This window comes from Coturnix japonica, chromosome 2, assembly GCF_001577835.2.
Source record: "Coturnix japonica isolate 7356 chromosome 2, Coturnix japonica 2.1, whole genome shotgun sequence".
Lineage (NCBI taxonomy): Eukaryota > Metazoa > Chordata > Aves > Galliformes > Phasianidae > Coturnix > Coturnix japonica.
In genome coordinates this window covers 9,001,615-9,026,687 of record NC_029517.1, presented here as the reverse complement: position 1 = coordinate 9,026,687, position 25,073 = coordinate 9,001,615, and the positions used below count along the sequence as shown (strand labels likewise).

General features: G+C 39.2%; 1 protein-coding gene across 6 annotated transcripts in view; it reads left to right on the top strand.

The window, feature by feature from the left end:
• The window catches only part of DIP2C (disco interacting protein 2 homolog C), a 255,726-nt gene that overhangs the window by 142,259 nt on the left and 88,394 nt on the right, over nucleotides 1-25,073 (top strand). For 5 of the 6 annotated variants that reach the window (XM_015853070.2, XM_015853073.2, XM_015853069.2 and 2 more), the window contains 6 exons: nucleotides 273-383; nucleotides 13,783-13,908; nucleotides 14,626-14,835; nucleotides 20,653-20,784; nucleotides 22,145-22,264; nucleotides 23,175-23,372. In XM_015853070.2, the coding sequence (XP_015708556.1) occupies nucleotides 273-383; nucleotides 13,783-13,908; nucleotides 14,626-14,835; nucleotides 20,653-20,784; nucleotides 22,145-22,264; nucleotides 23,175-23,372 (897 nt within the window). The remainder of the gene's footprint in view (nucleotides 1-272; nucleotides 384-13,782; nucleotides 13,909-14,625; nucleotides 14,836-20,652; nucleotides 20,785-22,144; nucleotides 22,265-23,174; nucleotides 23,373-25,073) is intronic. The other variant, XM_015853072.2, reaches the window with a different exon arrangement.

The window sequence follows — 25,073 nt, the reverse complement described above, 5'->3', positions numbered from 1 at the left end:
AATACCTGTGCTATAAAAAAGAAAATTGTAAGGCAAAGAGATGAATGCAAAGTTTAACATACTGGATGTTTGGAACTAGTATAAGGAGATGCTGCAGGTATATATTATGTCTGAATTATTTTCACTTTTTGGCCAGAACAGATTGCTACCTAGGCCTGGTTTGGTGCAGTTACTGCTTATTTCCTGGCCTTTAGTAGCTGAAAATGCCTCGCTATTAAACTTCTGGAATTCAATCAGAATGAGCTTTATTCATTTATTTATTACTAATGCAGGAGTGGACCAGGCATTACCACAAGAACGTCGAACTCCGGTTACTCCGTCCTCTTCCTCCCGATATCACCGTCGCAGGTCCTCAGGGTCACGGGATGAGCGCTACAGATCGGGTGAGTAGAACTGAAGGGCAGAGACTTGTTGTGAAAGGTAGAAGTCACTGTTTTTGTTCCCTACTCTGTTTAAAAGAATTCTGTTGTAAACTCTTGTAAATATCTATACATGAAAAGTACTCATCGTACAAATGAAGGGACACTTTCCAAGCACAGAAGGATGGATTTACAAAGCCAAAGCATATTTTTGCCTGACAAACAGCAATTTGAAGAGAACAAGAAGGGTTTCTAGGGGCCTGTAAGGAGCAGAAGGAAGACTGGGGAGCATGTGGACTCACTGCTGAATGGAGCAGGACAGTGAGTAACAAAAGAACATTGAAGACAATGCAAGACATGTAATGTCTTTTTTTTTAGCCTTATTCTCTTATTGGTGAGATTTGCTTTCAGGGATCCAAGGCCCCAGAGACTAGCAGGAAAGTCCTAAGCAATGCTCTGTGAAAAGGGATCAGGGCAGGGAATATTCAAACAAATTGATCATGTACAAGGTTATGGGACATGACAGGATGCACCCAGAAGTGTTGAGGAGTTGACCAAGGTCATTATGAGGCCTCTATTGAGTCTTTGAAAGCAAGCCTCTGCCCATTCTCTGGAATAGCAAGTAGGAGAATCTGGAGAACTACAGGCAAGTCAGCTTTTCATCAGTCTCAGAGAAGATGACAGACAGGAAAGTGATTAGAAATAGTTGTCATGGACTTATGAAGTCCCCTTATTATGTTGGTCAATCCATGATCACCAACCTATTAGAGCTTTCTCCAATAAAATGACTACTTTGGAGGTTGAGGAAAGAGCAGTAGATGTTGCCTGCCTGGACTTAGTAAGGCTTTTGACAGTATCTCCCCTAGAATCCTCCCTGATAAACTGGTCAAGTATGGACTAAGGAAGTGAACAGCGAGGTAGATTTCCTGTGAATGAGGTCAAAGTCTCTTTGCAGTGTCCCTCCAGTATAATACAGAGTGAAAGAAGAGATTGTTATATAAAAATATAAAAATGGGCTCTGAAACTTCTTTAATCTTTTAAGGCATAATGTGCTTGTGCTACACCTTAATTGACTGAGAGGTTAGACAGGTCAGCTGTTGTTTAAACTGCTACAGAGACTGTTGCAGTACAGGTGCCCTTCTCAGATGGTAGCCAGACAGCAGGGACACATTTTCTGCCACTGCCTCTCTTTCAGTTGTGGAATAACAGAGCAATGGACAGCAGCACTCGTCTGCCACTGTGGCATAGGGATCCTAGTGACCTGTGAATTAAAAGCTGGAGAACGGTAGTTGAGGAGGTCATGGAGGAGCCATCTCTGGAAGTTCTGGGTTGTGTTTGAGCAGGGGGACATCACTTGCTGGACACAGTCAGACTCATTGTGCTGACACAACTGGAAAGCAATGGAGAAGTCCTTATTAAACCTCTTATAAGATATCACTAGTTCATTTCATTAGTCAGAAAGCTTGCTAGTCTGACTTAGAGGAAAACTGAATGATAAATGTTGGATAAGAAACTTCATCTGTGTCCAGACTACTCTGATAAATCTGGAAACTCCCTTCTCCCCTTGGAAACCTTGAGTTCACACTGTAGATGCTGCCAGTTTTTCTTTGATTAATGGCTGTGTGATGTGCGTAATAGTTCCTTGATGTATAAACTAGAAGCTTCTCCTACATTATGCTAAAAACTGTCAACGCAGTGCTTTTAAACAGATGCAAATATTATTCTTGGAATTGTCTAGTTCATGAACCCATGTCCTCAAAGCTCCAAGCAAAGATGAGTTTCAGAGGAGATCTGTTAAAAAAATATCTGTGTTTGTGCATGGAAAGGATCTGCTTGAGGTATGTTTACCATTTGCAAACTAAGATTGTGAGTCAGTCTGGGGATGGGCAGGAGGAGCCGCGGTGCACATCCCTGTGTGCCTCTTCTGATACCCAGCGAAGCATGTTTTTGAATTCCTACACTGATATTGCTATAGAACATGATTCCTCAGTATGCCACCAAGCTCTCCTTCAAATTGCTTCAACAGCTACCAAGGCTTCATTCACTCAAGAAAGCTGTACACAGCAAATGTCAACACAAGTAAATGTAAACTTCCATCTCAATGTAAAGAAGTTATCAATTCATCCATCACCTGTATGATTAGTCTTTGAAGAGCTTGACTAAGATAGAATGCAGTGTTCCTATTCTGGATTATGCTATCCACTTCTATACATTGCCCCGATACCAGAAGTCCATTTCTTTTTTGGTTTTGTGGCTCTCTTATTGCAAATTATGAAATGGTAAGTCAGATTTCTTTCTGGTTATCTTGTCTTCAGATTTAGATTTGCTTCAGTTAGAAGCCTCTGTTGAGCTTGTTGTTTTGCTGTGCTTAATACTTCAGCATCTGTGCTCTGATCAGATTCTGATTATTCAATTCTAGCCGTTACTGGTTTCAGTACTTGTTATCATATTTGACACATCTTCTTGGAAAGAGCCCAAAACAAAATGAATGTACAGTCTTTAACAAATAAGTAATTCACTTCTAGGAAAACATTTCCCTTCCTTACTTTTATTTTATTTTAAGTTGTTTGTTGGTTTTTCTTGGCACAATGTATTTCAGTTAACAATGAAAACAAATCCTGTCCTGAAACTCTGATCAAAGTCCTTTTAATATTTTCCTAATTGGAAATCTGACGTCCTGAAAATCATCCAACTCTCCTTCCATGCCTTCGCTTTTTACATAAATTTAGATGCCAGCAAAGNTCTTCTTAATATTTTCCTAATTGGAAATCTGACGTCCTGAAAATCATCCAACTCTCCTTCCATGCCTTCGCTTTTTACATAAATTTAGATGCCAGCAAAGATTATTTAATGAACTCTCTTTGGAGACTCAAAATCATTGCTGCCACTAATACCTCCTTTAACTCGTTCTCTCTTATTATGGAAAAGATCAGGCTGTGACATTTTCTCTTTTCAGTCCTTTCTATTATTGTTATTTCATTAACAGAATTTTTTAGCACTATAATTTTGAAAAACTGATTTCTCTGATTTTTTGTATTCTAAATAAATCTGACTCTGAGCTTACGAAAGTTATTTCTTCAGTAAGCGATCACAGTGCGTTCTGTGTTTTAATATGGTTTTATTTTTGAATTCTGCCAATTAGACCATTGGAAATGTGGTCTAATCCCTTAAAACAGGAAAGTTTTTAAATTCCCTGACTACATTTTATATGGAAGTGTTGCTGAAATCATTAAGTTCCATGACATTATCAACTTTGATGGTTTGTCAGATGTCTAAAGAATTAGATCATGCCATAAGTTAAGTAATTTAATCAATTCAGGCTTGAAATATTTATGCAAGTATAGCAGCTAGTTTAGCTGATGTTAATTCAAAAAGATTTGGGTTATTTTTAACTATTAAATATAAAAATTCTCTCACTATTTACCACCTCAGAAGCAGTATTTGAAAAGGTTTGCCAAATGTAGATCATGGCAGTCTTTGTCTCCTAGCAGCTGCTGTTCCTTAGCCTGTGCCTATACTATAGCGTTATGTGGGGGCTCAAGTTGGCACTGAAGCCAAATGTTTTCATAGGCTGGATCACTAATTTCTGGCAAGAGATCTTTCTGGCCAGTGACTTTTCGGGCAAGAAAAGCCAGTGAGAGGAGGACTGACTTGCACTTGACTTTGGCCTCTTCGCAGAATAGATGTCAGCATTTGGCCCGATCTGGCTCAAGTTACATGACTCTGCAAAATCAGGCACAGATTTAGAAATAGCAGGGAAATAGAATAGTTCCGTTGAAAGCGCCCACCAAAGATATTCGAGTCCAACTGCCTGACCTCTTCGGGGATAAAATTTAAAACATATTAATAGGGGCATTGCCCAAATGCCTCTTGAATGCTGGCAGGCACAGGGCACCAAACGCTTTGTTAGGAAGCATGTTCCAGTGTCTGGCCAACCTAATGGAAAAATAAATTCATCCTGATGTACGAATCTCCCCTGCACAGCCTTGTGCCATCCCCATATGTGATATCATGGGTTTTCAGGGAGAGGAGACCGGCACATCTCCATACGGAGAGTATAAAGTCAATAGGGGTCATGTAGATGTAGCCACAGGCAGACATACAGCTTCATTTCCTTAATGTGGTTTAAAAAGTAGGTTTCTCAACTGCTTTTGGAAGCTGCACATCCATGGATTTGGTATAGTGCATTGAGATAAGGACATATGAATTATGCAGTGACGTAAGCAAGTTGGGAACCTGAATGGCTTAACTTTCATGGTCTTATCATATTATCTAAATGCACTGCGTACAACTCAGTAGTTAACTGAAATTTATGGAGCATGTTGACACTATGTGTCTTCCTTACAGTCACTAGAGACCTGCTTGTTCCCTGTTCCTTCAGTGAAGTCCCTTAGAGGAGAAATTGAAGCTCCTGCCACCATTATTTAAAATACCATGGTATGAGCCATCGTGGTTTTGGAGGGAAGGTCGCGCTGATTTGGTGCTTAAAATGGTCATCTGTCAGCTATCCCCAGAGTGGCCCCGCTGCTTGAGTTTGACCCAGCTTTACTGCTGTCTGAAGCAGAGCTGGGCTCTACTGCCACATAAAGGCTGCAGCTCAGTACAGCAGCAGCTGCATTATGTGCTACCCCATGGGCAAAATGGGCATATCCTCTTAATTGGAAAAGCTTTTCTTGATCACAGTGAATCTCCATCAGATTGGTGTTGTTCAGCCAGCCCTGGCTGTTCAGAGCACAACTCTTTCAGAGACCTTCTGAATTTATTTAAGTCCACTCCAGGGAACAAGGATGTTACCGACCCTTAGCTGGGTGTTCAGTACTTGGAGAAATGAAAAGTTCATACCAACTTCATCTTTCCAAAGGGATCTCCCTGTTACCTTTACATTAGGCCGGAGCGAAAAGCCTTAATTCTCTGTCCCAGTGCTGAAAGCCGGGCACCTTCTTGAATGCTGGAACCTGCCTTATACAGTTTCTACAGTTGTTGCTTTTCAGTTAAAAATCAAACAAATAATTATGACATAAGCACACAAAATCTATGCACCCATAAAAATTTGAAACAAAAACGATCCATCATTAAATGATAGGAAATGTTATGTAATATGTTCAGATTAGCACATATTCACACATATGAGGTGGTGTCTCTTGATTCTGATTTCTGCTGTAGAATTCTACTCTGATGAGATGGGAGTATGAGAGATGCATTGGGCCAGATTTGTTAAGACTCTTGTTTCTCAAGAGGTCTCCAAGAGGCCTTGAAGATGTCCAGCATTCTGCATTGCCTGGAATAACTGTAGTGCTTAAGAGAAATGAGACCAGTGAGCTCTGAGAACTGATGTTTGCAGATGTCAGAAGTGGTGTGAGAAGAAGCAGCGTAGCTGAAATTGCACCGCTTGCGTCTCCAGGGTTCACATAATCCTGGACTGAAGACCAGCAAATGAGAGCACATGTGCTACGTGGATCACATGGACAGATTTTAAAGGCATACACTGGATGAGCATAGGGTTGAGAGCTGAGAAATAGAGCGTTGTGAGAAAGACAATATGTGGAATCAGCACCTCTCAGCTGGTGTCCTAGAGGAAAGGCACTGCTGGTGACTGGTGGTTGTGGCACCCTGACCCTTGTGAGTGAGGATCTCCCTTCATGCACTCACTCATCATGATTCTTTTCCCATTCACTCAACCTCTGAAGACAAGAAAGAAAAATACAGTCTGGTGCACCATTCTTGGAGGGTTGCCAGTCCCTGCCCCAGAGATTCCACCACTGCAGAGAACAGTTCATTTTCCAAGCTCACTCAGCATTTCTTTTAAAAGGCATCTTAATATAGGAGATTTTTGGAAATATTGCCAAAACAAATGCATCCTAACTACAACTCTGTCCCAGTTCACATTCCTGAGCCACCTTTCCCACACTGCAGTTCAACAGGGAAAAGACTGAGCAGCTTATACTGAGCATGAGATCATTAAACTTCAACACAAATCATTCCAAGATAGGGTTGAGGGGCATTTGAAATAAGGGAGCAAGCAATGAAACTACACTCCCTGTAGGCTCCAGTCCTAGAAGAGGGGTTGGCAGCAGACCCAAGGTAGCTGAGCTGCTCTGCTCTGTGTGCTTCAGTACACACCTGACCATGAGGTAAGTGTGTGCATGAGCTGCAACAAAGGTTGTTGACTTTTTTGTATGTTTACAACTTATGGAAGTTCTAAAACATATGGGTAGTTGATATTTTGCATTTTTGGTAGGGTGCTTGAGGTCTCATTCTGTGTTCTTTCTAGTGGAAAGGAAAAAGTTAAAATAGAAGACAAAACTAAATTACTCTATATGAGAATATAGGGCGTGTAGGGCATGGTAGAAAAAAGAACAGAACAGGAAGATAAAAGGAATTATTTTTATTGAACCACTGCCATTTAACAATACTCCAGAGAATAAGGAGGGAGAAAAAGATGATGAATGTACTATGTGTCAAGGCAGAACTTAATGTATATATTAAGGCTGTTCAGCATAGAATGAAAAATGTATTAACCCTTCAGGTGAGTAAGAGATACTGGAAAAAGTTAATCTTTACTGTAGGAAAACTTAATCAGAAATTAATTTGTCTCCTGTTTGATTTAGCTTGCTATTAAACTTAATTTCAACCTACCACTCAACCAGGGGAAAAACAGGTTGAAAGCAAACTTTGGCAAGGATGTAATTCATATGGCCATGTCCTTGCTTTTGACCCAGCAGAAAAATTTGTAAGGATAATTGCAGAACTCCTGAGGAAAATTACTCAAGGATCTCCAGAGAGAAATGAATAGAAAGTTGATTTACTTCAGATCACATAATAAAGGGGCCTGAGCTGAAGTCACTATACAAAGCTGACTTCCAGATTGCATTACAAATGCGATAATAAATACATGGAGGGATGGAAATTATTAGTGGGCGGTTTGCATGTTTTTTTATTTCACTTACGATTAGAGTTAATATAATTTTCAATCTCAGAGTTTGGAGGAAAAAAACAGTTTTCAATCAACTCTTTTATAATACCTGAAGGCTCCAAAGTCAAACGAAAACTGTGCCCTGCAGCAAAACTAGCAGTGGAGTCATTAAGAGTTCAGTCTTCAGTTTTGTATCCTCTGTTTGTGTCAGATAACCTCTGTATTTTACCATCTGTCCGTGCAGCTTTCCCAGCTGTATGCTCAGCTTTTCTCTTCCACCCAGAATTATGGACTAACACAACTACCATCCAAACTGTGAAATGATAGCCATTCTTCTTCTTCGCAATTAACCCTCCTGAGCACATGAAAACTTATGTTTCTAGTTTCTTCATATGTGCATATGTGCTGCAGCTATAGGATCCAAATTAGTGGCACATCCCTTTGCCCAGCCCAAAGTTGCCTGCACCGGTGAAGTTTGTTTGCTGTAGCACCCTTGAAGAGCCAGGCCTTTATTGTGGTACATTTGTGGCAGTGCAGGTGCTTTCTAGAAAGCTGATATTTCACTGTCAAAAATGGTGTAGGTCAACAGAATTTGGCCCAAATTCATGAGAAGTCAGCAGAACTTCCCTTTGCATATCCATGTATCCCACAATCGCAGTAAAAATTAAGACCCAGTATTAACACAGTTTAAATATCCCAAAGGCTGAAACTTCCTGAAATTCTCTGAAATGAAAGCAACAGTTTGTTTCTGTCAGTATCCTCCACAGCCCTCATATAAATGAGTGTCTTATTAGAGCAGATGTTCCTGCGTTCAGTTGGGTATTCACTGTGTGTGAATGCCATATATGAGAATTAATGGCACACCTGCTTGCAGCTGGAGAGAAATGAGGTGACACACTTTTCAGGCTGTGTGCTTTCCTATCTTAATGCCTCGAGATACTGTGAAAGTATTCTGACACCATTTCATTATAGCATCACCTGTAGCGAAGATCCTTCGTTATAGAAACTCACTGTCATGTTCCAAGGAGTGAGATGATTTGGCAAGGACTGATCTGTGTTGGATGAAGTCAGCAATTGTTGTGAAACTTCTTGCCCTTTGTATGCCTAAAAATGCAGCCAGTGCTGTCAGCTCAGGACAGTCAAAAAACAAAGCCTAACTGTAATCTGTTCTGATGATACAACATTCAAAGTCTCACCCTGTTTAGTATGTCCTGATTGCATTTCCAACAGTTGTAGCTTCCAAATCATATCTGCTCAGAGTATTTACAGGCCACGTATTAGGAAATGAATTCTCAGTGTATCCCTTCGTTTCCATGGCAGCTACAACAAAGGTCTGATTAAACTCACAAGAGACTTCCATGCTTTCAAATACTAGTTTCCTGTAAGGCAGCAATTGCCAACCTTTCGTCTGTGTAATTACTTCGCTTACTGTTGCTATACTTAGTATTGCCTTATCTAGAGCTTTCAGCCTTTGATGGTGAGTGTCCGTGGCCTTTGGGAGGCTGATTTCTTATTGTCTCAATTGCCTTCCTGTAGTAACTCAGAAGCTGTTGTGCTTCTTCTGCTGCAGTATGTTTGGGGAAGCATAGCTAGCCTTGCTCCTCTTGCCTCCTGCAAGCTGCCTCTCTGCCTGTTCTTACAGCTGATGCAGCCCCAGGTGTTGGCCTCCCTGAAGCAGAGGCTTATTTGTATTTTCACTCATTTGTTCAATGTCTTACTTTAGGGCTGATCTTTTGCTGCAGTATAAATAAGACATAAATATGTGTGTTTTATGTACATAAATAACCTCTTATTAAAAATCATTTGGCATTCTAAACTCATTAGCACAGAGCATCAGCCTTCTTTATCTTAATGATGTGTCATTGCGTAAACGAGGCACCCTCAGCAAGTATGCAATGACAAATGACACCAAGTGATGCAGCTGACACACTAGAGGGAATGGATGTCATCCTGAGTGACCTCAGGCTTGAGAGGTGGGCCCATGCCAGCTTCACAAAGTTCAACAAGGCCAAGTGCAAGGTCCTGCACATGGGTAGGAGCAGTCCCAAGCATGGATACAGGTTGGATGGAGAATTACTTGAGAGCAGCCCTGAGGAGAAGGATTTGGGGTTCAGTGGGCTGGTCCTGTTCCCAGTCATACCATTCCCTTAGCAGGAATTGGCTATGAAAGGAAAGGAAGACAAGACAAAAGTAGCTTAAGGGGGAGGATTTGCATGAGACAAAAGGGACAACAAGATGAAAGGAATGAATTCAGATCACATTTAGATATGTCTCTCAGCAGTTTTATTCCCTCAGGGGTAAGTTCTATGAAGGGTGAGATAGAAGTGTAATTGCTATAGATCTGGAAAACCATGGAATTCAGTTAGAATATCCTGCATCTGTACAGCAAAAATTAGGCAACAGCTTGTTTTCCCGTATTTGTATTTCTTAAACACCCGGTAATTGAGTGCCAAAAATGCCATTTTTTTTTTTGCATAGCAGAAAAGAAAGCAAAGTATCATAAAGAGTGCCATTATTTAGTGATGGTGAGGAACAGTTTAATAATGTGGGAATGTTTTAAAAGAGCTGATGCTTACCATGGGAGGTGCACGCTGTGTTGTGATCCCTGCATAATGGCTGCCTGGATCTGTGACCTGTGAGGCAGTATCACTTTGCTTACAGTATGGTGAGCGTTTGACCTGCCTGTGGAGCAAATGCAGCTGAGGTTCAGAGCATTCAGAGGCCCTACATCTGGCCCAAGTAAGGAATGAGATGTCCCTGTTGGAGCGTAAGGTCAGGGTGATGCTCCCTGCCAGGCAAGGATGCACGCTTTAGAAGTGTGCTTTTCTAGCAGCTGTGGAAAACAAAAGGAGAGAATAAAGAAATACCAATACATATTTAAATGCAAGAGACAAGAGGCTTGTGGGAGTTTGCTAGGAATTACCAGGCAGTCTGTAAGAAATAATTGTTGGGTTGAATAGTGAACACCAGGTATGCTGCAGCAGCACAAAGTAGGCAATTAGTTCTCCCAAACATGCCTCCTTGTTCTGTTTAGTGTTTGGTTGAGAACAAACTCACAAATTGAATTCAACATATGGTTGGTCAACCTGAAACAATGGAGAAAATCGGTAGATAAAGGACTGAATGGTGGTTCCTACTGCTGTAGATGGCGATGGTGATACTTTTTATTCAGTGCTTTAGGTTTTCTCTCGAGTCTTTCTTCTCAGGTGGGAACAGTAAAGATTTTGTTAGCTATAGGAGTGCTTTGAAGGGTCAGACCTGGAGTCATTTCATCGGCTCTAACAGCATAGTTAGAATGTCACAGACTTCTACATAAAAGAACATTTCACCTAAAAGCAATTGCTTTCCATATAGACCTGAGGCTTTTCACAGGGCTTGAGTGCAACTGCATCAAGGTATATCTGTGCTTGAAACTCTATTAGAAGTTCATAAAGGGTGAGATATTGTAGCACACCACCCTGTGAGGAAACTGTGTGACTTCTACAGGCAAAATCTTCATACTTATGGGGTCTTCTTTTTCAGGAAAAATAGCAAGAGATCCATATTTTAAAGCACTCTCAATCATGATTTGGTGAATTCAGTTAAACTGAGTGAGCCAGGGTAGACTGAGATGTCAGTTCAGATGCTTTTGTCACACCTGCAAGACAAGGGGCATTACCCTGTTGGTTTGAAATGTTCACTGTAGACGCTGTGTCTGATATGTGGAGAATACAGACTGCTTTGTGCTGATGGGATTTGGTGGGATAAGCAGTTTCCTGCCTCATGGGAACCTGGTTATGGCTTCTCACCCTCATTATACTTTTCCCCAGTGTGTTTCAGAACTATTCCTCCCTTTAATGTACAAGGAACTTCCAATTACTGTTCTGTAAATTCCCTTTGCAAGTCTCCTTGTGTTTTCTTAGTAGCTGCTAGGATTGTGGGCAAGCACTGGGAACAAAGAGAACACCTACAGTATGTTGGGTACTGTGGCCAATCTTTCACCCAGCTAAAGGCAAAGAGCTGCCACACTCTTGCTCAGATTGATAAAAAACAAAACACCATAGTCACCTGTTGGTGAGAAATGTATGTTTCAATTTAGATTTAAATACGTGCTTTATTAATCTATGGAACAAGAATGTTAGATATGTTTTGTTTAATATTCATTGCGATGCAGCAGCAAAGTTGGCTTGTTGATCAGGAGTGCAAACAAAAGACGTAGATAAAAGCAAAGCATGTATATGAAAAGTGCTTCCCTGTAGCTGATACTGGTGGGAACAGACCTTCCCTAAATCTTGGCTCATGTCTGGCCTAAATTCTAGTCATCAACCCTTGGTTACAGGGTCGAATAACACATCTGTGTTGGAACCAGTGTCTTACTCTCAACTGTAATTGTAAGTACCAGTCTGGCTCTCTATCTCACTGCTTTCTGTGGGGACTTTGGAACTAAGTCTCTGGGTGTGAATCGGTTCAGTTCTGTTTGTTAGTGACTCCAACTTCATACAAGACTGTCAAAACAGGTTGCAAAGCACCATTAGAACCCGTCAGTAGTTTTTCATTCAAAAAGAAGACCATGTAATGTATTATCTTCTTCCCCCTACCTTATCTTTAGCCTGTTCTTATGTACTTAGATGCACTTTACTTCACCAAAAGAATTTTTATTCCTGGGATTGAACAACATCAGAAGAGTTTTCACCCAAGTTGGACCATTTCTGCTGCCTTTTCTCCTCTCTCATCAGAAGTCTGGCTGGTAGTTCCTCTACCATCTCTGATCTATCTGTTCTTAGGCTTTTCTGGACATGGCTACATGTCTCCTGTCCTCTGTTTGTAACCTCCTGGCTCTGAGCAATCAGAAGAGCCAACCTTGCAGACTGAGCTAGGAGCAGGTGTGAGTATTCCTTCTCCTCAGCTTCCCTATTGCTTAGTCAGAGTTGCTTATCTTTTCCATTGTTTTAGCTTTCCTGCTTTTCATTTCTTTTTTATCAGCCCCGTTTGATTTATTCCACAGCAACACATTACAAATAAACACATCGGGCATGTGCTTTATTAAGAAAACAATTCAATTCCTGGACTCCCGTGGATTTGTTTGAAAATCAAAACCCAGCAAAGTGTGTTTTAATTATGCTGAGGGGTTTGCCTTTGTGCATCAAAGAAGCATTAAAAAGAAATGCAAGAATGTGAAGAAGTTAGGATTCACCATCCAGCTGTCACTAACCTCCTGCTTTGGAACAGGGACTTCACAGGAGAGAAACGTTTCTGTTGTGATGTTAGAGTTGCCATCTTCCCCTGTCTCAGTCTGTCAGCCTGGTGGCTCTTCTGTTGTTGTTTGGGTATGCTTTTCCAGCTCCTCTCGCTTGTCTTGCTTTGATATACTCATTCTCTTTGCAGCTTAAAACAAACACAAAGAACAGCTCACAGAAGCAGCTGATAAAGTTCTTTTTCTTAGATTTACTCTTCCCTGCAGGCTGGTACTGAGAGGTGCTTAAGCTCTGGCAAAAGGTAGGGAACACTATTACAGATGAGCCATTGTGGCTTAGCAGCAGTATGTGTCATCTAATGCTTCCAGTCATCCTTCTCAGTCTGTGTACAGCAGGACACTTACACTGAGTGGTCCAATTAAAGCTCTTTAAGTAATGTTGGTACACATTATACTGTCCTTTTGTATGTTGCTTTTCTTAGGGAATGCTGCCCAGCCAGAGCTTCCACCAGTAGGAAATAGATTGTGTGCTGCCCACCCAGAAGCAAAGGCAGCAGAGGTGGGGTCGCTCAGGATTAAACCCACATCACTATGCTCTTATTTCACCACTGGATGTAACCAGGTTGTGCTCACAACTGTTGCTGCAATTTTTACAGCTATAAGCAATAGGTGAAAGGAAATCATCTGATGTTTTTCCAGTCATGTGCCAGATGGTCCCTGCGTGCAAGTTGCTTAACCACAAGTGACTATTATTGTGTACCATGTGTTTTGCTTAGTCTTTTTGTGCACATCTTTCCAAAGACCATAGAAATACATAAGCAGGGCAAGATATTAAAGTCAGGCTTTTTTCAGTGTATACTTGCAGTAGTTAATAGATTTGCACCAAACAGCATAATTATCAAAATATGTTATTGGCATATTTTACACATAGTGAATGGCTTTTTTCTAACATGGAGAAGCAGACCGCTGCATGTAGGTATGAAGCATCATTGTTGCTGAAGTACCAACTTCCTTTAAAACACTGTTAAGCAGAGGTGTGCTCTATGGAAACATGGTTTCTACTGTTCAAACAGTGCAAGTGTTCTGGGAGAATGGTACAGCTCAAAGCTCATGTTTGCTGGTGCAGCGCTCATCACTTTTACCTTCTCTTTCTACCATGAGGGATACTGGTGCAGGCCTTTTTAGATCCCATGTGTTCCTGGGCATTCATCATCTCATAGGTGCTGTCAATGTCAACCTCACTGGACTACAAACCAACCTGTGTGCAGATGCACTGAATGCATATACAGCTTCTCTTTTCTGTTTGAACACTAACTTGATTCTCTCTTTCCTTCCAGATGTCCACACAGAAGCAGTTCAGGCAGCCCTTGCTAAACATAAAGAAAGGAAAATGGCAGTCCCCATGCCCTCAAAACGACGTTCATTGGTGGTGCAAACATCAATGGATGCCTATACACCTCCAGGTGAACATTTTTGTTTGTGTATTTTATGAAACATTTTTAGACACTTCTTTTTGTTGCTATGAACTAATAACGTATTTGTGTAGATAGCAATAGAAATGTTGTCCAGAACACAGTGAGCATTACATTGAGATGTATTTGAAGGGGAGAAGAGGAAAAGTCAGCAGGGGCACTTTCTATAACTGCTTTGCCCTTGGTGTTACCTGAAGTAACATTACTCCTTTTGAACTTATGAGACACTATGGCAGACTTGTAACGTAATACATGTTTAATTTATCTTTCACGTTTCTGGCTCATTCCTTAGCAGGTACCTTTACAATGTGTTGTACCACCTCTCTTTGAATTTACTACATTGCCAGAATCAGCTGGGACTCAATTTCTTATTGATGGGTGGGCGTTTTACAGACTCTGGAGTGTGCTTGGGGAAGTATTCTGTGTTGTTAATACGCAATTGGAGATCTGCAGAAGAACTCAAATTGCATGATAAAGGAAGAAACCTTATTTTCAAAGGATAATACAGGAGTCATGGTGTTAGTGTGGGTGCACAGCTCACAATTGGCTTTAATTTCAGGATTTTCAGTATTACAGTCTTTTCTTACTGTGTTTGCCTGCCTTCACAAGTTTCTTTTCATGGCAGTTTTCTTTGTGATGTGAATGTGCCTTATTTCTAGTCCAAACGAATAAAAGTGGGGTAAGTAACAGGCTATTTTTAATTATTAGATACTTCTTCTGGATCAGAAGATGAAGGCTCTGTCCAAGGCGACTCCCAGGGAACTCCTACCTCGAGTCAGGGGAGTATTAACATGGAACATTGGATCAGTCAAGCGATCCATGGCTCTACCACATCAACCACTTCCTCCTCCTCAACACAAAGTGGAGGCAGTGGTGCTGCACACAGACTAGCTGATGTTATGGCTCAAACACATATAGGTTAGTATACCAACATTTTCAGTATCTTCAGTTTAATGTGAATGTTGTCCCTTACAGACAGCTGATGCTGCCATTTGAAGCCTTACAAAAGCCTTTCCTATGCTTTTTCTTCTTTCCCTTTTTTTTTCTTTTTTTCCATTTATGTTTGTTATATGGAGATCTATTCCTATGTTCTTAACTTTGGAAAGAAAGCAATTAAGATTTAGGGGTAAATTTCTAGTATGGCATATAGCGTGGTTCAGTTACTGGCTCCCAAATATCTTAAATGTGGATTCATGTGAATTTTGTTACTTAGCACTAAAGAAAGGAAAATTAGCTCATGAAGCATTTGGGATTTCTGGTACACAAGATTCTCATACATCTTCAGTAGTTCAGTTACATAGCTTGGGTGATTTTTGGTAATTCTCTGTTAAGAATAGATCTTGTTAATGAAATCTGGAATACTCGGGCTGAAATATCCAACTATTAGAACTCTTGAGAAAGACTGTTATATACCTTTAGAAAAGGGAACCGGTATTATTATTGATAGCTTGTTTGTATCCTTTGGAAAGATTCTATGAAGTTAAGACTTTCTTTCCATTATGGGCCTTAAGTTCATGGACATTAACTGTTTCTGGATATTGAGTTATTGCCTTTAGTCTTCATTTGAACAAGGTGGTATTAGACGAGCCACGTGGAGAGCAAGGCTTGCTCTCCCTTCATTCTCCAGTAACTGCTGTTAATCACGTGAAGCATCTGCTTTGGGTGCGTTCTTGCTGTGGCTGTTTGTTGGTCTCTCTCACTACAAAGCTGGTCAACTTTGCATTGGAACAGATCAAGCAACCTGGGTACCATTCTGTTGCACATACTAAATGCACTTTTTAATTTGAGTGTTCCTCATCAGATCATTCCTCTTCTAGTATATTGAATGAGATACGTGAAAACACCTGAAGTGTTCCTGATTTGATATGCTGAAACAGTAGTCCATATCCCTTTTTTTTTTTATTTCTTGGTCAGTATAACTAGTTGTAACACCTGTATTTGCAGATGAGTAATCCTCTCACCATGGTGTGGAATTGCTGAGTTGCAGACAGAGGAAGAAATTGTATTGTATTCTTGAATTCATGCTAAATGAATAGCTTAGAACCTTGTTACAGAAATACGTGCACTCCTGGACACATTAATCATTGCATTTGGTTATTTTCTCTGACTTCATCTTAAAATGCTAAAGGAAATTATAGTGTACAGAATTAAATTTATCCAAACTCTTAAAAGGTTACATTACTCACACACCAGGTCTTAATATGTCTTTAAATATAGCTTCTTTATAGTGTGACATTTCAGTAATTTTAAATCCAGCACAGTGAGTCTTCTCTCATAAGCACTGAGTCTGTGGTAAATAATACAGCGTTTTTAGAGCTAAATTAAGTTACCAGGATTTTGTGGAAGAGGTAAAATACTACTTTTACTTTTTTTTTTTCTTTTCTGTTGACTGGAAACATCTCTCAATTGAAGGAAATATATGTATGTATACTTTTATTCTAACAACAAGATACCTTAAATGGCATTGCTAGCAGGACAGTGGTTGTAATGTATGAATGTAAAGGTCATTTGGCTACAAAATATAACTGATATTTGCTAATAGCTTCAGACTGTGATCTTAAGGTTACTGTCAGTCTTTGTTGCTAAAATTGTTGGAAAAAGTAACAGAAGCTTCACAGATGATAATTAGGGTATATTCCCATGGCTTGATGTCTTTTTAGTCTGGGGAGTTGTTCTCCAGAGACAGATCAGCCTACACAAGAGAAAATGTCTGTAAATGTGTAAAAATACATGGCCATGCTCTCAAGATGCTATTTTTGATAGGTACAAATTTAAGGGACTGTAGGAAAGCCCTTTAATGGTAACCAGAAAAAGCCCTCAATTGTGATATCCATTAGGGTTTTTCCTATGGAATGCACTGCATAATGAAAAGAAGCTTTTTCTAGTGTAAGAGCCGTGATGCAGTCCTGAGAAGAGGTTTGATGCAAAGCTCTGACTATGATGTAATCAAAGTTCATCCTTATGGATCATTTAGATAATTTGCATAAGCTATGATATGTGTTCTATGTTATACTGTTCGTTTAATTATTGGCTTCTACTACTCTGTTGTGGTCAAAGGTCCAACATAGGATGAATTCCCTTTAAATACTTATCCTCACCTTTGAGATACTCAGGTTTCTGTACTTGGCTAAGGGGAGAATATCTAGTTTGGCATAGATTTCAAAATTGTGTCGGGTAACTCTTGAACGTGGAGTGTTTGCAGTAAAAAATATTTAATCCTCATTACATCTTTTGAGTCAGTGCTTCATGTGTTTATAAGGGCTGTAAAATTTCCTTTTTCTGGATTTTTTGAACCTAATAAAAATCAAGGTCAGAAAACACATCCCAGAGCTCAGAATGTCCATGTGGTGATAAGCACACAGTGCTTACTTGTGATTATAAATTTATATAGATGAGAGTGTTGAATATCTCGAAACTTTTGATCTTTTTACGTACTCTTAATGTTTCCTTTATATGTTTCTGTTTGAAAATCAAAGACCTCAATTCAAGTTAAAAGCTATATAAGTTTCTGTTAAAACCAATATAAAAACGTGTGCCATAAGGCATGAAAGATAGATCTTTGGCAACCCTAAAATCCTTATGTGATCTGAGGAGGAGTATCAACTTATCAAAAGGCTAGTTTAAAATAGCCTCTGTCACCTGGATGTTATTAACACAGGCAAAAGTCAGCTGGTGTATCGTACAGTATGATGGTAAAAGTATAGCACTGTTGGGGTCCTGGAGACTCCAAATTTGTGGTGCTTTCTGTGCTTCCAAAGTTCCAGTGGAAAGTATTCCTCTACCTCTCTGCTTCTCCTTCATCACGGGACTCAGTCAACATTCACCCTCTGTCCCTATGACTGTGCTCTGAATTATTGCTTCTTTCTCATTTTCAAATGGGTTGGATTGCATGACTCCAGTGGCAGAAATGAAGAGTCTTAACTGGAAACAGCTGTTCGGTCTGTGATCTTCTACTGCAAGAATATTGGAGTAGATGGGGAGAGGAGGTGCAAGAACGTATGTATTTGATGGAGAAAATTCTTTGAAGTCATGCAGCTGTCACGGTTTCTACTTTTTCATCAACAGAAATATCAGGGTGATTATTCTTAACTAAACCTCAAACATTACATCTAGTTACCTGACATAAGACCAAGCATTTTTTATCCAGATTGTGTCCATAACCTAAGCCCACATTGACTGTTCTACACCAAAAGAATACATTTCACATCAAGTAATAATTAACATTTTCTTTAGAAGTCATTCAGACCAAATTTTTGTCTGTGTGATTTTCATTGCTCCAAGCCTGATTCTGAGAGGGGAACTGATTGAAGATTTATAAATCTAATGGATGAAACCTACAGCTGTAGATATTGCCATGATAAGGCATCTGCTTAGCAGATCCCATACAGAAAGAGGACAAGACAGGCCTTATTATTCCTCTTCTGTAAGATAAGGATTCTTCTCAATAGAAATGTAAATAGCAGATGTATGGGCTGTGCTAAAACCCAGTTCTTTGGCCAGCCAGTGGTGACCACATAGGGAATTGAACTCATTTGGGGTGCTTTCAGGTGCTAGTGGTGCTTCTTCCAAAGTAAGCCTTTTTACAAAAGAATGGGATGCTTCTTTCTCATTTTATTTCCCCCTCCTAGTGCCATGTGTTACAAAGAAATATTTAATCTCATTTGTATAGATCTGAAGGGAAAGCATCTCTGCTCTGTGTTGCTATAGGTCACGTGTCTTCTCTCCTGTGCATTAAAGAAATCTTATTAATGTTAAAACCTGAAAGGAGATACTTTAGCACAAATCCAGTTTGCCTTGTAAACTCTTGAAGATGGAAATGCATTGCTGGAGAGATGTAAACAATTATAGCTAATAAAAAATGGTTTCTCATGTTTCTAATAGCTGACTAAGTACAATGCTTTTGTTAGTCGTGTTCCTCTCTCCATTTTGCATACCAAAACTGCATTATAAGTAGAAGATAAAAAGATAAACATCAGCATTTTTTAATTGACTTATTTATTGGGTAATTCAATAGCGATCTATAAAACGCTGCCACTTAGCAAGAAAGGGCAAAAATTGTGCTGAGTCTGAAACACTTGATAAATGACAAGACATCTAAAATGAAGGCATTATTCAAATAATTACCAGTATAAGCCTCATGGTCCAAGCTATTGTACTTCAGTTGGTCACTTATAACATCATATAAAGTCATTCTTTCAGTAAAATGCTGAGTGGAAGTGATCAGAATCAAAAGGCTCAGTTGGACCTATGTGGGTTGCAAAGTATTTGTGGGCAGCACCATAAACATCCCATATTTTCTTCAGCCACTTACAGCACTGTCTTTGATATTCATGAATATAAACATTAAATAACAACTTTAGACATTAATATCATTTCAGATTTTTTTTTGTGATGATTGTCAAATTCTGCCTTCATATTTGACCTATGCAAGATAGACATCTAATATAGCATCTGTATACTGTATTTATAGCCATGAAGACTGTTTTTCTCTGCTGATGGTGCATGAATTTATGATTGAATGCACAAGAATTACAATGACCCAAAGTTCAAGACCCATGGAAAGGCTTGAAAGTAACATTTCAGATAAAACTTCTTTGTTATGGAAGTTGGTGTTACAGTGGATTTATGACATGATAATGCTTATAGAAGATGGATACTAAAAAATGCATCTTGAATGTAATATTTGCACAAGATTGTATTTTTTTTCCAGAGTTTTTGTATCTTAAAGACTCATTCCCTATTTTAAAATGGAGAACATTTCACTTCATTGGCAGCAATATAAAGACTTATCTTGTTTTGTATCTCAGAGGCTGCTGGGGATCATTTATGTCAATAAAGAGAGAAGTTGTTTGCTCATGGTATTTATCTCCATCTACCCAACGCTGATAAAAACATGGAAAAAATTATTAGACAAAGGGTAAAAATAGCACACAATACGTAGATAATAGACACCGAGACCTGAAAACATGCGAAAACAAACTGTGATTGCATGCTGAGCTATCAGGCTATGAAAGAGAAAGATTAGCTCTGTGGAATTGTTTAGGAGTGCTGGAATGAGTCAGATCAAATTGTGTTTGCCTTCTGGAAGGCAAGTCTTTGTTGTGCGGAAGAATTGAAATAGCTGTGTCTAAAAATAGTAGACAAGCAAGTGTCCGTGCAGAATGCAAAGTTCATCTTTCTTTCCACTTTATTTCTTTCCCCCAGATTCCAGCCCTGCTGTGGTTGTGTTGGCTTTTTGTTTTTCTCTTAACAAACCAGTGATTTCCTTTCTCAAATAAAACTGACAAATTCAAACAACATAGGCTCTAAAAGCAGTGAGCATTGGCACTTGCAATTGACTGACAATGTGCCAATTGTTTTTATTTTGAAAAACGAATGCGGTAACCTGTGAGGAGTGTGTTCTTCTGGGTCTTTTTCTATTGGAAGCTGTGCACAAAATTTAACTTAGTATAAAATTAAATGTCGGTGTAGAATCAACAACTTAATTATATATTTGTTTTTAGCTTATTGCTTGTGTGCTTGTAGGTATGTGGCCCTTGTTTAAATCAAAGGAAACACGATGTATTAAAATTATGGTGTACTTTATAGTTGAAAGCATCCATTTTGTGCATTAACTTCAGTGCCTGTTTGAATGCTGAAAATCAGAAATATCAAATGCTCTTTCCTCTCCCTTTTGTTTTGTGCCCTTCAACACAAGAGGTACCGTGCTTAAACCTTTTAACTTGTTTTTCACAGAAAATCATTCTGCCCCTCCAGATGTTACCACTTACACTTCAGAACACTCTATACAAGTAGAAAGACCACAAGGATCAACGGCACGGGTGGCACCAAAGTATGGAAATGCTGAACTTATGGAAACCGGTGATGGTATGTCATACAATGAAATTGCTTTCTTTTTGCGTACCGTAATCGTCAAAAGTTGATGTATATGTCTGCTCTTTGTTTCTTCTGGATAATTGTGACATAAAGACACGTGAGAATCTACAGCATCTTTGGAGTCCTAAAATAAACTGATATACACGAAGCTGACATGGAGACATATTTCTTAATCAGCAGGGCTGATTCCCTGTAGAAACTGCTTAGCAAATGAAAGCAGCAGATCTCTCCGGATCTGCTTTTCTGCTCTTATCATGATGTGTGGGTACAGCTGGGCTGATTTTTAAAGGGCCAAGAATATGACATAATAGGATTGCTACGTCTTAAAAAGTGTTGTATTTGAAGTTCCATTTCCTGAGGGTTTTTTTTTTGTTTGTTTGTTTGTTTTTGAAAAACAGTTATTTGTAAACCCTTTCTTATTTATTGCTCCTCTTTTCTAAAACATATTAAACCATATCTCAGCAAAGTGTGGAACTGTTGACCAAGTGTATTACATCTAAACATAGCAGCTCCAGCTATAAAAACCACTTGGTAGAAAAGTGATAGCCAGCCTTACAGAAGGGTGGGAAGTTGAAATTTCTGCAATGCAGTGATGGAAAGCTTTTAGTTCAGGGTCAGGTGATATGAATGTTACAGAGGTTTTGCACTCTACCAGGGAAGGGGAATGGGGGAGATGGCTGGTGGGATTATGTTTTACAAGTGCCTATTGCCCCATGCTGCTGTTCATAATTCTGTTTCTCAAAGTGATTCATGGACAAGCATGCTGCCCTTGGAATTGGCTTTAGGGACTTTTGGGGAATACAAGGTCGTGTTGAAGTAATACAAAGATGTCGGTCATATTGAAGATGGATATTGGACAGATGCCCACTATGGTGTAAAGAGCAAGCAAGAATAATGATGGGGCAGAGCCTATGATCCACACTCCTTGCAGAGCTGCTGTCTGCTGAAGTACTCTTGTCAGTCAGTGTTGGTGTAACCAGTAACCATGGGCAGAGCCAATGCCCATCTTCATACCTTCTGGAAGAGTTCTCTGAAGTTACCAACATTGTCTGTACGGAGTGGTTTTTTTGCTGTTCTTCTCTCTCCAGCTCTGTGTGCTTTTCCCCTCTAACTTTGCAAGCTCACTCTGACGTTACTGTATTGGTCTTATTTACACTAGACATCATTGTTCCTTTATGCTGAAATGATCTTAATGTCTTAATGATGAATACTTAACTTGAGTTGCAGTCATGAGATGGCATGAAACTGTAGTTGTGGCCTTGCAGTCCTTGCCCTTTTCTTACCGCTCTTAACGTCTGGTGGTGTTCAGCTTAGCGGTTGACTGATGTCTCCATTGATCCCTGTCCTGCAGGAGTACCAGTGAGCAGCAGAGTGTCAGCAAAGATTCAGCAGCTGGTCAATACACTAAAACGGCCCAAACGACCACCATTACGAGAATTCTTTGTAGATGACTTTGAGGAATTGTTAGAAGGTAAAATGACTGTTTTTCAAAAGGTTTGGGGATCTCTTATTAAAACTCTGTGAAATGTTTGTCTTGCACATTGGCTTCCTAGAAAGCTAAGTAAGTAAACGCTCCCTGTACCAAAAAGTGTTGATCTTCAGTGGGATCTGCTTGTAGTGAGCTCGGATTTAGTGTAATAGAATCAAAAGTCTCTGTTGTTTGCTCATGGTTCTGTTTGCAATGTAACTGCAGAAGGGAGCAGGGGAAAGCTTTGCTCTGAGAGTGTTTGGCTTTGTATTATGGCCATTTCTTTTGAACATGAGAAAACCTGTCAGTGCAGGAGCATGTGAAATGTTTTACATATCCTTAATGTAACAAAGGAGCATCAGAAAAATGAGCTAACTATAAGATAGAAACAAGGATAAAGTCAATAAATGGAAATTTGTTTTTAAGGAGGCCAATGCTTTGAGAATTAAGATTTGTCGGGATCTGGTGATTTAAATATCCTTTGTAGCAGGTTATCAGAATGTTCTAACAAAGCCTGACTTAAATCAATGTGTTACTGATGACTTACCAGAGTACAATTTTTCAGTAGTTCTACAGTGCGTTTTATTATTGAGTTTATGACAGGCAAAAGTATTCTCGGTTTCTCTTTAGGAGTAAAGAAGGATTGAGGAATATACGCATGCTGCCTCAGCAGTTTCATTCCCTGCTTGTAGAGCTACTGTAAAGAAATCACATGTGTTCCTAAGGTGTATCTGTTGCTTGATCTCTATTGAAGTTAAATGTTATTCTATTTTATTTCTCTGTTATTTCTCAAGACCTTCTAATGTCATTATGTTCAGGAAATTTTGCAATGGTAACTTATTCTCTTGGTTACACAGGTGTACACAAGGTATAGAATGTACATGGTAACTGTGTATCTTTTCATAATCATAAGTTCAACAGCCAGATCCAAACCAGCCAAAGCCAGAAGGAGCTCAGATGTTGGCTATGCGTGGGGAACAATTAGGTGTGGTTACAAATTGGCCACCTTCTCTGGAAGCAGCTTTGCAGCGATGGGGGACCATCTCACCAAAAGCTCCTTGCCTAACCACTATGGATACCAATGGAAAACCACTGTATATTCTCACTTACGGTGAGCATTCTTTGAATTCCTTGTGTTTTTACATATAGTGCATTGTCTGTATGTTTGGTAAATATGTAAATGTATAGTGGAAAAAGCACTCAAATTATGAACCTTTTCCATATCTGAGTAGGGTAAAAAAGAGTTCTTAAGCCGTCAGTGTCTGAGTTTCTGAGATGTTATATTATGAAGTATACAAAGAGGGGCTGATACATCCATAGAGTCATAGATTGGAAATTAAAACCACCTTTTAAATAGAAATGTGTACTAGGGCAGATTTTTCTGAAGATTAAGGTCTAAATCCATCGCCCTTGGATATTTTCATGTTTTGTTCTGGAAAATCAGAACCTGGTATAAAACATTAGCCAGCTTCCTAAAGAAGTTAAAATAGGATTTTTTTTCCTGTGTTCTACAGGTATTACAGTAAATGTAATATGAATTATTCCTCCTGGTACATAGTTGTACAGGTACATAGTTGTACAGTTGTACAAACATACTTCTTCGCAATAAATTTGCCAAGACCTATTTCAGTGTGATCTTTGATATGTTGGTGTATTTCAGTGTGTTCTTCATGACTATCATTTGTACCAAGAAAGGCCAAATGGAAATAATCATAGGGTTATCTTTGTCAAATAATAGCTGCTAATTTTGAGAAGTTAAAGATACTTTTGGGATAGTCAGAAGGATTATTATGAATAACCATGAAACTTTGAGAGCAAGTCAGAACATTTCTCTGTGTTATTGGTGTGGATATAAAAATGATTTTGCTTTTTTGTTATTTCTGTCTTCTCAGGGAACTAGAAAATATATTAATAATAAATATTCCAAGCAGAGAATATTTCTACATACTGTGACATAGAGGTATTGTTCAGAGCTGAATGTGCCTTCCCATTCAGGATTTAGATTGAGTGATGGTCCTTGGCTGAAAAGAAGTTTGGGACTTTAAATACAGTTAGAGGCTTTTAAAGCATACCAGAACTTTAGGAACTGAAGGTCATGCATGAAACATTTTCCCTTAGGTACCTCAAAGTTAAGAAGTTACCTCAATTAGGGAGCACACGATTCGCCACTGATCAATGTTTTTTTTCCTTAAGGGCATTTACTTGGAAATAGAAAAGAACTTCTAAGTTTGCAATTATATCTTTGCAGAAGAGCTATTCATATCATCTACTGAATGCTTTAAGGAAGTTTGACAGGACTGGAAATTACGATGTTAGTGAGAATTAGACTGTTTCTGAATATGGGATTCTGTCCAGAGTCAGAGCATATGTCCTACTTCTGCTGAAGGGCAGGAAGCTGAACAGATCAGCCTGAAGAGCTCCTGCAAAGGGCTCATGAAATCTCCTGGTTCCTTCCCTTTTCCTAAGCAATCTCTTCCTGAGCACCTCTTCTAAGTTGTCCTAATACTCAGAAAAAATTTTACTAAAGCTTTTTTTTTTTTCATTTCTATCATTTCTATCATTTTTTCTGTTCCCTTTTAGTAAGTTCACAAGGTTTTTTAAAAAAAGTCTTTTTTTAATAGAGAAAAGAAATGACAAATCAGAGTTCATAGAAGATGGAGTGAATTCTCTGCTAGCTGGATTTCAAGCTTTCCTTTTCCTTTTGGCATAACACACCGTGATTTTTTTCACTAATTTTCTTAATTTACAACTGCCTTTGTAAGATAATTATTATTACAGATTGTCATTTCATTTGTGCCTTTGTGAATGATTT